Source organism: Eptatretus burgeri, chromosome 15 (genome assembly GCF_056783735.1).
Source record: "Eptatretus burgeri isolate ZD-2024b chromosome 15, Ebu_testis_v1, whole genome shotgun sequence".
NCBI classification, from domain to species: domain Eukaryota; kingdom Metazoa; phylum Chordata; class Myxini; order Myxiniformes; family Myxinidae; genus Eptatretus; species Eptatretus burgeri.
Window position 1 is genome coordinate 52,457,134 of NC_140975.1, and position 18,407 is coordinate 52,475,540.

The 18,407-nt window shown below is 42.8% G+C and overlaps 1 protein-coding gene across 4 annotated transcripts in view; it reads left to right on the forward strand.

The window, feature by feature from the left end:
* LOC147012162 (prospero homeobox protein 1-like) overlaps window positions 1–14,337 on the forward strand; it is a 96,959-nt gene extending 82,622 nt beyond the window's left edge. For all 4 annotated transcript variants that reach the window (XM_085855912.1, XM_085855913.1, XM_085855914.1 and 1 more), the window contains exon 5: window positions 13,899–14,337. In XM_085855912.1, coding sequence (XP_085712038.1) covers window positions 13,899–14,084 — 186 coding nt within the window. In that variant the 3' untranslated portion in view covers window positions 14,085–14,337. The remainder of the gene's footprint in view (window positions 1–13,898) is intronic.
* Window positions 14,338–18,407: the final 4,070 nt, after the last annotated feature.

Genomic DNA, 18,407 nt, shown 5'->3' on the forward strand with positions numbered 1-18,407 from the left:
TTGTCCCCCCCCCCCCCAAAAAAAAATGTTTATTGTATGACCAAGCATTCTGTCCCTGTGGGCTCGGATGTACTGTACATGTTTTTCTAGGACCATAGGCTTTGCCCTTAGGGCCACGCTCCATATGTATTTGTTTGACCGTGTAGTTTGATCTTGCTGCTGAAAGTACACGTGCTGAGCTTTGTTATAATGTTTAGATTTTTACTCGGGTTGGGTCGGATGTGAAACGGCAAAGGGCTTACCTTTTCGTACCTCTCCAAGGATGCACTCTTTTTCATCAAAGACATTGACCAACACATAATAAAACATGCCATACAATGAATGCTTTATGTAAAGGTAGTCCAATTGATTAAGTGTTCTTGTAATTAACACGTCAGATGGGATGAAGAACAAGTTTGTTGCTTCACAAATGGTGCCATCCCTTGAATGGATGTTAAGCTGTGTGTCCCACCTGCTAGCATTACTTGGTGGATGATATCATACGATGTCTTTCATGAAGAATAGTTGATGGCAGCAGCCTGAACAAATTACAGTCCTGTCACCTTCAGTTGAATGTCACGTCTGGCCAGCCAGTTCGTGAAAAACTTGGGACAGATACTTTCCACGAATAAACTAACAGGGATGTGGGAACAATTGGGGTCATTAAGGATGTGGTGGTGGTAGTCCTGATTTGGACCCCATACTCTTGAACAGAGCATTGGAACTGCCAAAGCACTTTTTCCTTGGCTATTTGGCACAATCTTGGATGGGTTGCCACTCTGACCATTTGTTGAAGCACAGCTGTGCCACTGATGCTGTGCCCCTCTCCCAGTACACTGGTACTCATTTTGCCGACCTCAGGAGGATGACAGGCTGAGTCAACCCCACATGGTGTTAATTCAGCAGCCAACAGGGCTTGAACTCAGGACCCAAGGATCCCAAGCCGGCCACCCTAATCAACACCAGGCTAAGGTGCTGGTAGTGGTAGTAGTTGTAATTTCTCTCCGTGTTTAACCTTCGGGAGACCTTTTTGTTCCGATAGAGTTTTTCAAAACTTCTTAATTTCCACTCGAGAAAGCAACTGTTCTTCATATTATTCGACGCAATGGTAGACATTAGAAGCGTGACACTCCTAAATTCCAACTTCATAATTTTGTTTTACATTAGACCTGAGCTACATTGCCATTGCCTGGGTAGTTCTGCATGATCCACACAAAAAGAGATCATGGAATAGCCCACAGACTGGATGGAGATTCTAATTTCTTCCATTGTATCGGCATGACAATAGGAAGCAGTACTACTGTTAACAACAGTGGATCATGGATGTCATCATGAAAGTATTAATTTAACTCTTAATGTTTAGCAACATGGCATCACTCTTTAATAAGCCACAACAGAGATAACTGCTGGTTGAGCCTTACTATTGTGAAGATGATGTTCAATAGACACTTCCTATGAAGTGTTCCTCTTTTGAAAATTCAGACAAATGCCTGAGTACCGCAAAAGAACACATATAATCATTGCAGGATTCGACCTCCAGGAATAAGATTTGTGATTGATGCATCGGAGGCAGAATTTGGCCTTTGGCTCTTGCCAATCCATCATTTTATGTTTCCAGGGGGCTGTCCAACCCATTGCCACTTGTCCACGTCCGACAACACACGGTATAAGCAATTTTCAATCTTTGCAACTTGCCTACATGTTCCCCGACATGACAATAAACCAAAAGTGTAAATAAATAAATAAACACAACACGCCTGGATGGGGCAAACCAATCCTGATCGTTTTGCTTTCACCCGATGGGACATTAGTGTTTGCAAGAATGACATGTGGCCAATTATCTCGCTAGTATTTTTTTTCTCCACAAGTGAAACATTTTGTTTGTTTGGTACTGAAATACCATGTAAGATACATTGTGTAAAACTCTATTTCTTGTGTCTATTTTGGATGCAGAGTCGAGGCTCATGGAAGAGATAGAACACAGAATGGATCACGACTCAACATAGCAAAAGGAACGGCAGAAAGAGAAGGAGGGAAATGCCAACAGCAGGGTCGAGGGAGAAAATAGACAGAGACGGACAAACGAGGGATGCGCGGGTACGATTGAGGAGTAGGGGAGACTGCAGTGGGTGGCTAAGATGGATACAGAAGCCAAATTTTGGAGGGAAGGGCGAACTGGCGTAGAAGAGATCATGGTTTTGCGCACTCAAGTGACTTGCACACCGAGCAGATAAAATGTTTAGCATTGGAGGAAATAACATGGAGTCCAATCTACTTCAGGCAATTTGTTCAACCAACAATATCAGAAGATGCAACTCTTCGAGAATCCTTGAATAATCTTTGAACATCAGTCATATTCATTTATTATTTCCCAAAGCTTATGACCCCATCAAAGAGCTGGACTTGGTACAGCGAGAAGACGCATCATGTGCAGTTAGGTGATGTGGGAGCAGGATTACGGAAGAAAATCAAGAGGAAAGGGCTCATGGAAGAGGTCGGTTTTTAGCCAAGATTTAAAGGACTGAATCAAACGGAAACCAAATACTGCATTGGACTCATCAGAAGGAACCAGAATAAGTAAGTGAGTCGGTTTAATGGAGGAAGAGAGGCAGCTAGGAAGTATCAGTGATGCAGAATTGGGAGTGTAGGGAGCGTTAGAACATAAAAGGTGGCAGAGCAGAATGATGAGATGGGGACAAAGAGACACGATAGTGGAGAGTTATGGAAGAAGGAACAAAGTGACGGTTTTGAAAGGGTAAGTGGGTATTTTGCAGTGAATTCGGTAATGCATGTGAAGCCTGAAAGAGAAGCAAAAAGGAGTAAAATAAATGTTCATATGATATATATATATATATATATATATATATATATATATATATATATATATATATATATATATATATATATATATATATATATATATATATATATATATATATATCCCTGAATATCAACAGACAGTACAAACAGGCAAGGAAGTTGTCTCATTGCTGTTTCAGAACGTCATTTCCGAGATGAAACAATTGAAAAGTTCCATTCAGAAAAAAATTACACTCTCCGGTCGTAGTGGAGTGGGCCCGGACGTTCATCATGACGATTTCTACCAATGAAGCCATTTTTGAATCAACTGTGGGGATGTCATCATAAGGTGTATGACTCCAGGCAATAGCAACCATGATTATGGATCTGTAGACTATTAAAAATCACCCGAAGAGAGAAATTATTCCTGAAATGGACAACTGAACACAACTATGTTGGCAGCACCAACAAAGAAGCAAAAGCAAAAATACGGAACCTGGTCAAACCCTGGTTTAATTTTGGTTACAACAAGGGAAAATGTAAAACGTAGTTAACCATAGGCCAAGGGGCCTTCCCCTCGGATAAGAAAACCTGTGTATGCTTTCATCGTTCAGCAAATTCACCGATTTGGCTCCAGGTCTGATGCCTCAAGATAGCAGGCACGATGGTGATGGAGGACGGAATGATCACTGCCACGATGTCCTTCTATGGTTTCACGTTCCTATCGACCACAGAGCTCCGGCCACTCAAAAACGTTTCGCACTCGACGAGCTGCTCACCAGTCACACCGCAAAACAGAGTCGATCCAGCCCCGGCTACATAAAACAAGCAGTAGACGGAAAATGAGGCTTTTCTCTCGATGCCCTTCCATCACTGCCTTATGGTTCAAGAGCCACGTAAATCTGTCATAAATCCACACCATCCGATTTTGTACACAAAGTAACACATGTTTAAACCCTAATGATATGGCAAAACAGTTTGGGGGGGGGGGGAGGTCAGGCAAGCAACATTACAGATACACAAGCCTTGCATTCCTCGAAAAGCAGTTACAAACAAGCCAATCATAATATTTTTTTATTCATAAGGTTTTCTTTATGAACGAGAATGACCGCACTGTGGTCACACCCGCAACAAAACCCGGGAACGGGCCGATTGTGAAATGTGCATTTAAAGCACTCTTTAGAGATAAACAGCGCGATTGGGAAACACATTATTGCGTAATTAAAAAAAATTAACTCGACAACTCTCATCCACGTCAGCCTCCACCACGGTTATATCAGAACGAGCCGATTCATCCCACGGTCACGGATGTTTAACCCCAATACGGGCCGTTCAAAAATTACGTAGCCCTATTTTTTTAAGGAGGTCTGTACGGGCTTGATTAAACGTTACTAATAATTTTAATTTGACGTATGATTAGATTTTTCAGGGTCCCTCATCATGATTAACACTTGACCCGAACAAAGCCGATGGAAATCTGAGACAGCAAAGCCGGAGACAGTGTATAATCAGCAGAGGCTGGGGGTAGGCCGACCAGAAAACCAAGATGGCGGCCATATCATTTTGTCAGGGAGCGATGGTGGGTGGAGTCAAACCACAGATGTGGGCGTGGTCCAGCAGCCGTCCGACCAATGGGTGCACGTTTCAAAAATAGACTCCACAAGAACCACAACAACAGCAACGGGAAGCTCTTGTCGACCTGCGACATGTCGCAGGTAAAAACAAGGTTTTTGTTCAACTGAAAGTTAACACATATGTGCTTAACGTCATGGGAAGCAGTGTTAACTTGATGTTCCACGTGTTAGCCCTTCGCTAAATTAATATAATCGTACAAGTTTCATGAGAAGGAGCTTCAATGCAGGAGGAGGCCATTAGGCCCATGAACCCTGTGCAATGGTTGCTAACCTATGGTTGTTTGTCCATGCTTTATCCTTATGAAGTGCTGAGCATTGAGCAAGGAAGCAACACGTACCATTTTTCAAGTCTCCAGCATAACTCGGCCAGGGTGGGATTCAAACCATCGACCTTCCAGACCCAGAGCTTGCACTCTAACCGTTATACTGGTTATTGATAAGCCATCGCATCGACGAAGGGATACCACCAAAACATCAGCTTCATTTTGCTTCACACAGTGGATGATGGATACTTTTGTCAATTTTAGTTGATAAAACCCATCACTGAAATTGTCTGCCGATGCAGTCAGTCACTAGCCTTGACAAAGACAAGCATTTCTTTATCATCATGGAGTTGATGGGATGTACCTAGAGGTACGCACACTCGCCTCGAAGCTGTCGAGCCTGGGTTTGAATCCCGACCCATCTATAAACTGCGTCATCCTGGTGTTTCACAGCCAGTGTTAATCATCGATGTGTGTGTCATGTCTCCGATGGACGTTAACCTGGTGTCCCGTCTACAAGCATTTGTTGGTGAATGTTAAATATCCCACGGTCTCCTTTGAGACGAGTTATCGCTGGCACCGTGGCCAAATTACAAATACTTGCCCCTAACCAACAGCGGCACAGCCACACCCTCAGCCAATGATGTTTCCCCACAGCCTTGTGTTGCATAGAACGAAGAAAAAGGATCATGGTCATTGTTTAACGTTGCCTAATGTACTGCAAAGAATGGATATACTGTATCTTGGAGCCTCAAAATTTACAAATGGTAGTTTTATGGGAACACCAGCATTTTCAAGTTTGATGGCAATGCTTAGATGCAGACTGTTTAACAGCAAACTGCTCAGGGGTCTGGGGGCTCGGTAATGGTGTCGGCTTTTTTTTTTTCTTTCTGTTTGGGACTCGGTGTTCTTGTTGACATGATCAGCATAATGAATACCAAACCCTATTTTGACATTCTGAATGACAGAGCATTGCCTTCACTGTTGGAGATCTATGGCTTCGAGTCCAAATACTGTCATCGTGGCAATGTCCACAATACTTACATTGATAAGGACTATTTTTTTATTTTTTTTTTTAAACACTAACCTAACACTACCATGGCCATCACCAGAGCCCAAGCGTTTACCCATTTATGCAACAGTGGCAGCGTTAAGTTTCTGGGGGTGATCTTATGATTCATTTCACATTTAGTTCAGCAATGTATAAATGTGTGAGCACTTCTCACCAGCCAGCTTCTTCCTTCCACCTGATGTTCATCTGGGATCATCTATCCAGGCATTTCTCCGCACAAACTCTCAAATTCCCATCAGCTAAGAGTGCATGCAATGAGGGATGACGCAATCGATGCTGAGCTGTTTCTGTGGACCTCTGACTAATAGTGGGCTAAAGTTCAAAATTCTGTACTTAGTTGGACAGAAAGTGACTTGGTTCCGGAACGTTCTCTAACTCCTGCCTTCCTCATATGCAATTTAGCCTTGTTGTGGCATTCTCTTCTCCCAGTGACTCCTGAGTTTTGCGCTGCACTTTTCAATGCAAAAAGTTTGTTTTTAACTAGTTTCTTGAAAATTCATTTTCATATTATATATTTTAGGCATTTCAGAGAACGTGATCAGAAGTTTGTACAAGGATACAGAGGCCCACGTGAGATTTAGGAGAGACAGTTCAGAATGTTTTTAGGTGAAGACTGCAGTGAGGCAGGGATGCATCCCGTCTCCCAGCTTGTTCAACGTCATACGAGACGACGTGTTTCATATAGTTGAGAGAGAAAGGCAAGTAAGGGAAGGAGTCTGAATTGAAGATCAGAAACTGTGGTACTTAGAATATTCAGATGATGCGCTTTTGCGAGCTTTGACGATTTATAGGACGCACAACCAACCCTCTTTAGAAGGATCAGTGACAAAAGTGATAAATTTGGTTTGAAGGTGAGTATTCATCAGGCAAAGGCAATGATGGTGATAAGGTAGAATCAAAGGTGAGATGGAGGATTGAAGATAATTCCATAAGGAATGAAGTTAGTGAGAATGTCATCTCGTTTATTTACTTGGAAAACAAGATAACAGATAAAGGAGGTCGTGACAAGGAAGTGAAGAGAAAGTTGGCATTGCTGAGAGAGGTATTCAAGTGTCTGAGCAGAGATCTGTAGAGAAGGAAAATAAATAAATAAATATATATATATATATATATATATATATATATATATATATATATATATATATATACACACACACACACACACACACACACACACACACACACACACACACACACACACACACACACACACACACACACACTGGGCGTAGTGGCGTGTGCCTGTAATCCGGCTACTCGGAGGCTTGGGTTGGAGGATCGCTTGAGGACGGGAGCTCTGCACTGGGCCATGCTATGAGAGGGTGTCGGGCAGCCCGGAATGATGGCGAAACCCAATCCTTATCCCTGTGTCGTAAGAGGCGACCAGGATTGCGACAGGAAGGGCATCCGGCGTAAAACCTGTGCCAAATCAGTATGCGGATCATAACGGATGATCCGCTGTGGCGACCCCTAACGGGAGCAGCCAAAAGAAGAATATATGTATGTATATATGTATATATATATATGTGTATATATATACATATATATGAGCCTGCAAAACAAGATGAAGGTGTACAATGCAGCGGTAATCTCTGTGGAGCTGTATGGGTCAGAGAGATGGACTTGGATGAAAGAGGAGTAAAGGAGACTGTATTTGATAGTACTGTACAGGGTCCGTTTATCAGAACAGCAGACATCAGTCCATTTGCAGTGGAAGAGAGGCAGGTATCAGTGATGTGGTACCACGAGAAGAGAAACGCAAACAAAACGATGAAACAGGTGCAAGAAGACTTCGAGGAGCGTTTTGGAAAGCCAACACCGTCAAAATCAAATCTTCATCTTTGGGGGAAAAATGCCACTGTAAATGGACTGGTGTCTACCATCTTGGTTTGATTGTATTACTTGTATTATCTTAAATAAAAATTAAAAAAAGAACAGTATAAATAGAGGATTTGCTGGATGCAGAGAGTAACGAATGAGGAGGTGAGGATAAATACTGGACAGAGGATGTTGTGCGAGCTGGGCGAAGAGTGGTGTCTCATGTGGGTTGGGCATGTATGGAGGATGTGGGGAGACCGGATAGCCAGAAAGGTAGAAAGATGGATGCCGGAAGGAAGGAGACCAAGAGCAAGGCCGAAGAGAAGATGGATGGATGGGATTAAGGAAATGGTGAACCAGCGAGGAATCCAACAACCGCAGCTCAGGATCAGAAGCGTTGGAGACGAAGGATCACCGAACCGTGGGGTGCGTATCAAATTAATAAATAAATTATCGAACTAAGATTCGATGTACAGATTTTATTTGTTGGTTGCATAATTATCGGAGTGTACCAAACCTTATCACGGCAGCAATTTGGATTCTGCAAAGGTATTGGCACACAATGACCTACTTCTTTTGAAAGTGTTCTTGGGATATTTAATGTCAAAAGGTGAGTGCGTGCAGACAGGTCTACCAGCTATTAACATCCCCTCCAAATGGATATAAATAAAAATAAAAAAATCCTTGCCAGTTCCCAATTGTGAAACATTATATTATGGTTCCTTAATGGGAGTAATTGGCCACAGCTACCTCTATCAGTGACGGACATACTCCAGGATGTGTAACAACACCCTTTATACAAAGCATAATGACTACAGTTTTTGCAGTTGGATCCAATTTGTCAGGAATCAAAACCGTAATCAACACCAAAGCAAGTTTGCTGACATCTTTAGTTATTTTGTCAGTCCCCAGACAAAAAAAACCCGTTATTTATTTTAGGAGTACCTTGTTTACTCAAAATTGAGATACCGGGGGCACTTTAGATTTTGAATCACTCACAAAGTTTACGTGACACTCCAAATTTCCCACTTTTGGCGGAAGAAAATTTTCGGATCAGATCATGAACGGTGCGTGCTCTATATACAGAGCGTCGATGCTGCCAAAGCAATTTCTATGGTTGTGGTTACGGTTGTGTCTATGGTTGTGTGTGGACGGGTTTCCACTTCAACTTAGGAAAGTCAGGGTAGGAATTTCGTCGTAATGCCAGCAATATGTCGCCTACTGTTTGTGAAGGATACCGTGGGATCTTTAACGTCCACCAACTGGGATGCCCAGTTCAAAGTCCATGAGAGTGATGGTACACACATTGATAAATAATAACCCTGCCTGTGAAACACCGGGATGACAGTTTGTAGCTGGGTCGACATTTGAACCCAGGCTAAAGAAGAGTGCGCATACCTCCAGGCAATCCTGCCAGTCCAAGAATTGAAATTCAAATAAAAAAAAAAAAATCAGGAAGTGCCCACTTGGCTCCTTCGTTTGCTACATTATCACACATGCACTCCCATAGAGTGCAGGTCGTGCCCCACATACATGGGGAATCACAAATGGCCAAGGAAGCTGTGCATCATGCATCACATCAAAGAGCAAAGGAGCAGAGGAAGCTCATGATGATGTGAGTTAGGTGGAGGATAAATCTCAGACCTGAGCAATAAATCCCAATCCCAGGAAGAAACGTTGCCCTCCTGGTGGAACTGCGCAGATGACATTGTACGGATAGCAAAATGGATGTGTATCACAACAGAAGAAACAAATGTTTGTTTACCCTTTGAAACAAGATCGAGGCTCATGAAAGAGCGAGGTATCGGAGCGGTATCCCAGTTGGTGGACGAAAAAAATGAACTGACAGTGTGGAAACAGTTCCACACATTAAACGAGAGAAAGAATGAACAGGAAGACAGGAGGGGAGAGGAAGCACGGTGACCTGCATGTAAGAGGGTTGCGTTAGGTCAGGTAGGGTTAATGCGAGTAGGTTTGGGATTGGAGCAAAGCACCGTTGTCATGTCGAGCTGGGTGAGTTTGATAAAGCAGAATAATTATATAATGCTGTATTAAGCTATAATAGGTTCGAGTGGGAAGAGGCTGTGGGATTTTCCAATGGAGTGTCACAGCACACAATGATTCCTTTGCCAATTTCCCACGTGAGGTGTGAGGTTTCTACTAATCCGGTGGTTTGCAAAGCGTGTTAGCAGGAACTTTTTGCTCCAGCCCGAAACCATTTGCTTTTAGCCTACAACCTTTCTTCACCCGCAGGGACAGTTGTTGTATATTCATGGTAAGCACTTTGGAGCCATGCAGGACATACCGACATGGCCAAAAGGATGCGGACATCCCTTCTAAATAGTGGATGCAGCTATTTCCGCCACATCCATTCCTGAGAGGTGTATAAAATCAAGCACACAGCCATGCAATCTCCGTAGACAAACATTGGCAGTAGAATGGGCCGTATTGAAGAGCTCAGTGACTCTCAACGTGGCACCGTCATAGGATGCCACCTTTCCAACAAGTAAGTTCGTCAAATTTCTGTCCTGCTAGAGCTGCCCCGGTCAACTGTAAGTGCTGTTATTGTGAAGTGGAAATGACTAGGAGCAACAACAGCTCAGCCACGAAGTGGTAGGCCACACAAGCTCACAGAACGGGAATGCCAAGTGCTGAAGCGCGTAGCGTGGAAAAATCGTCTGTCTTCGGTTGCAACACTGACTACCGAGTTCCAAACTGACTCTGGAAGCAACGTCAGCATTAGCACTGTTAGTGGAGAGCTTCATGAAATGAGTTTCCATGGCCGAGCAGCCGCATACAAGCTGAAGATCACCATGCGCAATGCCAAGCGTCGGCTAGAGTGGTGTAAAGTTCACTACCATCGAACTCTGGAGCAGTGGAAACGCGTTCTCTGGAGTGATGAATCACGCTTCACCATCTGGCAGTCCGAAGGACAAATCTGGATTTGGCAGATGCCAGGAAAACGCTACCTGCCCGAATGCATAGTGCCAACTGTAAAGTTTGGTGGAGGAGGAATAATGGTATGGGGCTGTTTTTCATGGTTCAGGCTCTCGGCCCTTAGTTCCAGTGAAGGAAAATCTTAACTCTACAGCATTCAATGACATTCTAGACGATTCTGCACTTCCAACTCTGTGGCAACAGTTTTGGGAAGGCCCTTTCCTGTTTCAGCATGACAATGCCCCCATGCACAAAGCGAGGTCCATACAGAAATGGTTTGTCGAGAACGGTGTGGAAGAACTTGACCGGCCTGCACAGAGCCCTGACCTCAGCCCCATCGAACACCTTTGGGATGAAATGGAACGCCGACTGCGAACCAATCCAAATCGCCAACATCAGTGCCCGACCTTACTCATGCTCTTGTGGCTGAATGGAAGCAAATCTCCGCAGCAATGTTCCAACATCTAGTGAAAATCCTTTCCAGAAGAGTGGAGGCTGTTATAGCAGCAAAGGGGGGGGGGACCAACTCCATATTAATACCCATGATTTTGTAATGAGATGTTGGACGAGCAGGTGTCCACATACTTTTGGCCATATCGTGTTGGTGCATGCTGATTATGTGGTACATATGAAGAGGAATCAAAGGTTTTCCCCCAAACCTGAACAGAATTGTCCTGTGCAGTTATACTTGGCACATATGTTTGTACTTTTCAATGTATAAGGGTAGTTCAAGATTGGCATCCGACCTTTTATTGTCGGAAATCAACAAGCATGGTGGTTGATGAAAGCTATTCTCCTGCTACTTGTTCTTGCTGTGTTGATGTGGTATGGTGAAGACATTCCATGATGGGTACACAGACATTCCATGATGTGTGCTTTGATTTCTTCATTGTTACCTCCATCAACGAAGGTGGACAGAGGTTATGTTTTCACCCCTGACTGTTTGTCTGTGAGCAGGATATCTCAAAAAGTTGCGGACGGATTCAGACAAAACTTGCTGGACAGTTTGGATGTGTGACAAGGACAAACTGATTCGATTTTGGTGAAGATCTGAATCCGGATCCAGATAGGAGAATTATTTAGTTTTTCAAGTGATTCTTCACCCATTGAGAGATCGGGCCAGAAACTATACGTAGCACTATATCTCGATACGTTGTTGACGAGCGATGACAAAACTCGGTGGATGAGTTTGTTAGGTGACAAGAACAAGCCGATTCGATTTTGGTTACGTCTGGATGCAGGTCTGTCCTATCAGTGGGATAAACTGTTCAGCATGGTGGAGGTATGCGCTCTACCGAGTGCCCTTCTCGTTTACCGTTTAATTCTGCTTGGGGTGGAAGATATCATTGCACAAAATTTCAACATGAAACAACTTTTTTTTTGGGGGGGGGGTTCGCTTCTACAAAAAAATCCATGTCAACCACAAACCGCCCCTCATGAATTGTATGTGGTCAGTGTGAGAAAATTCCCCCATTGGTGGGTAGATTCCCTGATGCCATTGTAACTTTTCATCATATTTTTGGCTCTAAAACGTTTTCAGAAGAGGAGAAAACTTTTTGACTCACCCTCAGAGCACTGTTTTCAGCACATAAATTAAAGGATTAACTTGTCCAGAGCACAGCTGGCATGACAATCTGTTACTACAGTTCAACTAAGGGCACTGGGCAGGAGAAAGGGTGCACAACACACACACACACACACACACACACACACACACACACACACACACACACACACACACACACACACACACACACACACACACACACACACACACACACACACACACACACACACACACACACACACACCTCTTGCTTTCGGAATGGATACTTACCTCGCGGGTCATTTTCTGATGATGATGTATGTGGACATGTACAAGAGCTAACATATTTACTTTACCTCCAAGTTATATGTGTGCTTGTCCTTAGTGTAAAATATGAAGTCATTCATCAATGAGCTTTATGCATCAGAGAAAAAAGAGAATTCACATTGAGCAAGTATGAAGGAACATGTGTGAAAAATTAGGACACAGTGGCCCTTTCAGCAAAACAGTCCACAAACCAAATGGGGTTAACTTGTTTATGGAGTAGTTCCGGTTAAGGGCTGGCAGGATAACACAGTGGTAGGGTACTCACCTCCGACGTGTCTAATGTGAGTTTGATTCCCAGTGTAACTATAAGCTGTCTCTGGTGCTTGAGAGGCATGGCTTTGTCTCATTTTCGCATTTAAGATGCGTTCCCATTTGCTAGCATAGAGCTTGAGATTAAAGAAGATGAGAGCAAGGACAATTTAAAGGTAGGGGTCTTTCAGTCGGGGAGTGGTTTAATGGATACAGTGGTCTCCCCGGAAAGGTAGTGGCAGTGGAGGGGTGGGTAGGTTTAAATGGTATTTAGACAGGTACGTGGATATATTGGAGATAGAGGGGTGGAGGGATGTGGGCAGGACTTGTAGTCAGCTTGAGTGTGGATGGGCAATGCATGTCGGGGTTGGTGTAGCACAGGCGTGATGGGCTGAATGGCCTCCGACTGTACCAAACTTGTTTTTGTACCCCTGTGTCTGCTGGTCGATGTTAAATATCCCAGAGTGTCTTTCATAAGAGAAAGCAATTGTTGACCGGCATATGGCAAAACTCCAAATTCCTGCCCTAATCTGCCACCTGTCGCAGCACCGGAGTCGTTTCTCTATCACAGCACCAGGGTCATATCATTATCACAGCACCAGGGTCATATCATTATCAGAGCACATTTACTACGATTGCAGGATTTACTTCCAAGACTCATGTTACCAGACAGTACAACGACATGTGTGCAGTGATGACACTTGTGAAACGAGTCCTATATTCTCCTCTTCGAGAAAAGGCCGATGCTTAGCAGCAGCCAGTGATCCTAACACGGTGTACAGCTGCAGTCAAGCTACAGTTTATATTTGTAAAGCATTTTAACTCATCTCACAAGTACGTGACTGCATTCATATCCAAGATTTGTGGTGGCAAAAGAACATGTTGAAAATCTATGTCATTGTCCAAACCGCAAACAATGGTTACAATGGAAGACTGCAGTGTTGTCGTGAATTATCCTTTGCTGCTGGGGTAGAAGTGGTGCATAAGGAGATGCACTTGACCCAGAACGATGCTAAGATAATGGGATGTAATGCAGCCTTTCAGAGAGTGAATAAGAGTAAGTCAATGCCAGGTAAATAGTCTCTAGACAGTTAATGCAATGTCTGGCAGCCCACACAATAAGCTAAGAAATCATTAAAAATGGCATTCTCAATTTCAATGCAACACAGACTCGATCAGATATTGCAAAGATTTCATAGCGTAGAAGTTGTTCAAGATGATATTACTCCCTTGTGATTGTAATTTCTATTTTTGACTTGTCTTCGACTTCCCAGGTTCCGGATCGATTCTTGGAGGTTGGTGAAATTACACTGCGCGAGTTCTTCCTTGCGTTACAGGCCGGAAGAGACGTCGACCCCTCGTGGAAGAAGGCCATCTACAAGGTTATCTGCAAGCTGGACGATGACCTTCCAGAGGTGTTTCGCTTGCCGGGTTGTCCACGTGGATACCATTCAGACTGACTATTAGTCGTGCCAGCTGCAGGCAGACAATCATGTGGAAGAATTGGGTTAGGAAGGAAAGCAACATTGGAAGGTAGCAGGAAGAACAATGAGAGGAATTCCTCATCCCTTCCTCTGACCCGAACAACAATCAATCTGATTCTTCTTTCAAACACGTGTTTTCTACCGACACAAATCAAATACACTTACAATCAATCAAGTGACTTTATGTCACCTGCTATAGCATTTTAAGATAATAAAATTGTTACGTAAATGTCAAGTCCATTGTTTCATTAATATCTTTACCTGCAAAGATCCATAGGGAGAAGCTTATAATTGGGTGCCCTCTCGTTAAGCTACACGGCCATACATCTGTCCCTCTCTTATATCGTATTTAATTTATGTCATTAATTCAACGTCGAGTTTTCAGATATAAAAATGTTATCTGTTTGTAATGTGGTCGAATAACTACTTATAATTCAATAACACTAAATATTATGAGAAGAGGTGGTTGAGGAGTTGCGAGGGGTAAGTCTGTTTTAATTATATATATTTGTCGAATGCAAGTTGAATGCACACATGATGTAGATAAAATAAAGGGCTACCAAAAATTAATGTAAAAAATACCATTATTCCCTTGTTGAAAAAAACATTTATAACTTGTACAAACAAAGCTCAAATACACCCTGAAACACCTCTCTGTCTATCTAGCACGTACGCATCACCAAACGCGCAATCAACAATGTGCAGTATCGTTCCAGGGGCAAAATCAGGCGACTTTTAGGACGAGTGCAAGAAGCACAATAAAGAATGTGGAGGCAATTCAAATGGACAGGAACAGAAATAATTTCATCACATGATAAAGCCTAATTGTCACTCAAACATGGTTTTCACACTTTTTATGACCTCCACCACCAAAGGTGAAGGAAGTTATGTTTTCACCCCTCTTTGTCCTGTATCTCAAAAAGTTGTCGACGAGTTATGACAAAACAAGGTGGATGAGTTGAATCGATGACAAGAACAAGCGGATTGGATTTTGGTTCGGATCCAGCCAATCAGTGGGATACAAAACATAAACTGTTCCACCTGGCAGAGGTATGCGCTCAACCTACTTTGTGCTGTTTTGCCAAGTTGTCACTCCATGAGTGATTTTTCATTTGTTTGTTTGTTTGTTTGTTTGTCTGTTGTTTGTGTGCAGGATATTTCAAAAACTTGTGGACCCAGACCTGATAATGATATGACTGGTGTATGTATGTATATATATATATATATATATATATATATATATATATATATATATATATATATATATATATATATATATATATATATATATATATATATATATATATATATTTTACATATAGCACAATATCTCAAAAAGTTGTGGACAGATTCGGACGAAACTTGGTGGACACCTTGGGTGTGTGATCACGACGAATTGCTTTAATTTTCATGACGATCCGAATCCAAACCTGGATACGAGAATTATTTAATTTTCAAAGTGCTTCTTCACCATTGAGAAATCTTGCCAGAAACGATACTTAGCATGATATTTCAAAAATGTATTGGGCCAGATATGTTCTCATGGATCAAGGATTGCATGGCAGAGGTAAGCGCTCTACCGAGTGTCCTTGTAGTTGTTAGTTTTCTTCCCCTCATTATCAGTGCAGTGCAGCACTGTCTTTCTTCTTTTTTTTGCAGGCAGCAGTTAACTGTCCATGGTAAGCTGCCCTCAGGGTAAGCTGCCCTCAACAACAAATTGTGGACTGACATGTGCAGCCCAGACCAGGCAAGGCAGGTAGACACCCCCCTCTGTGAAGGTAATTAACGAGCTAGCTGAGTTTTCTGTGAACAATCTGATAACACTACCATAGTTGACACAGCCTTGACCTTGTTCTTTCTGTGACACAGCCTTAGTTTTCCAGAAGCTTAGAATCTAAATCCTTAATACTTCTACCTTCAAACGGATTTGAACTCACAATCTCTCAGATAGACTTTTCAGTGTCATATCCACTTGACCATCACAATTATGCAGGTCATGGTACGTTCAAACATGATCAGTAAGAATGAAAAAGAGTGATGGCAAACATGAGGGAAATCGGAAGAATGTGGATGGTAGTAGGATGAGGACAGCCGCCAGACCGCATGTTCTTATTTCCTTAAAAACAGAATTCGATCAACAGTCGTTCGTGGATATTAAAGATCGCAGACTCGGCGGTGTCTTTCCTGAAGACCAGGCAAGTTACTGCCGGCACTGAACAAATTTCTAATTCCTGTCACCTTCAGTCGACCATAAGGCCTGGAGAGCCAGTTTGCGAGAGACCGAGGATAAAAATGTACCCCGGCCAACCCGCATGAAGGTGGGAATAATGTGGATCATGAAAAGAAGTAGTCGCAGATGCATACAGAGACTGAAAAATCATCGTGCCTCAAACCTTCTTGATTGACTCATTTATCTGCTTTACCACATTTATATCTACTCCCCTTCTCTGATGTTATCGTGAAACTACCTGTCCTATTTCTCTTTTTATCCAACATCGTCCTCTTATGATCAACCAATTTGATTTATCCATGCCTTCAATCTATTTTCTGGAAGTCCCTTAATAACCACGTACAGTGCGTTTTATATTGCAAAACAGACACATCTGATTTAACCTCTTCACAGAACTAAGCCTGGATAACTTTGAAATATTTTAGTTCCTCCTTTCTGGAATTTCTAAGTTGCCAGTTTGTCTTTGATGTCGTGTTTTGAACAGAACCACACATTGTTTAAACTAGAAGGGCACTCGGTAGAGCGCATACCTCCACCACGTAATGCCTGATCCACGAGAACACATCGGGCCCAATACATTTTTGAAATATTATGCTATACAGTACGACATCGTTTTTGGCCCGATCTCTCAAAGGTGAAGAATCACTTTAAAGATTAAATAATCCTCGTATCCAGATCCGGATTCGGATCTTCCTCAACATCGAATCAGTTCGTCCTCGTCACACACCCAACCAGTCCACAAACTTTCATCCAGATCCGTTCCCAACTTTTTTGAGATAGTGCTCACAAACAAACAAACAGACAAACAGGTAGAAAGGAGTGAAAACATAACCTCCTTCATCTTCGGTGGCGGAGGTAATGAAACACACGATGAGATTTTTTTTTCTTAATATCAACACAAGGTGATGCTAGAAGGCAGAAGAAAGACTTTTTCATTAATTCTAATCAAATGAAAGACCGAATACAACATTGGAGTCATCAGAAAGAACCCGAATAAGCAAAGAGAATGTAGGGGTAACCCCATTTACCCCTTGAAACAAATAAGAAAAAAATTAATTCTAAAATCAGACCGTCTCATTGCTGCTTGGCATGGTCTTATCGTCATATATTTTCCAAGTGTATCCTATGTATGAACCGGACTACGTGGCATAATGGTTGGAGCATCTGCTCCGAGTCTGGGAGATCGGTGGTTCACATCCAAGTCATACCAAAGACTTAATTTTTTATAAAATAATGGCATGTGCCGCTTCCTTGCTCAACGCTGAGCATTTACAAGGATTGAGCATGGACAAACGACAATGGGAAGGCAATGGCCACCACCAAATATAACCATTGCCAAGAAATGGCTTCGGCAGCACCAGCGCTATGGAAAGAGTACGGTACATCAAAATCAAAAAAGTCCGAGGTATGGTATGCATACAACGTCCTCAATTGTCAACAATCCTGATTGTTGCTAATCCAGACCACTTCACTCTGCAAGTGTGTGCAGTCACTTTCCTCTATGAGCAATGGATGAAATCAGCAGATCATTGATTAAGGTATTCTAACACCTGTTGAAAGCAAGAAGCTAACATTTCTGACATGAGCCCTTTGTCAGGCTCCGATGAAGAGTTAGCACACGAAACGTTAGTTTAGTTACAAAATGCAGACAAATAAGGAACAATTAAGAGTGAGAAGGCCTGCCGTTGCAAATTCTACTTCTGTGGTCAACACGCAGCAAAGTCGCAATAGTACACAGTATGGTTTAAAAGAATGCTTCCTTCCACATGAGGTCCCTGCCTCGGTAGTGCCTCTCCCTGGCTATTGTCTCCTCCAGTTTGATAGCAGTGAACGCCATCCTGGCAAGGGAGTTGCACATCACAGCAAGAACTCCATTTCTCACTGTCTGTGTACTGCTCTTACACCTCGCCTCGGAACCCCGAGGAGTACCTTTGGCTGTGACTTCCCATCCACTCCCACCTCTTGTTTGTCTGTGTTGTACCGTCCTCCTAACAGTGGCGACCCCATCTCTCTATCAGCCAACACGTTACTCCTTTTAACAGCTCATTCCAACTCTCTCTTCCTCAAGT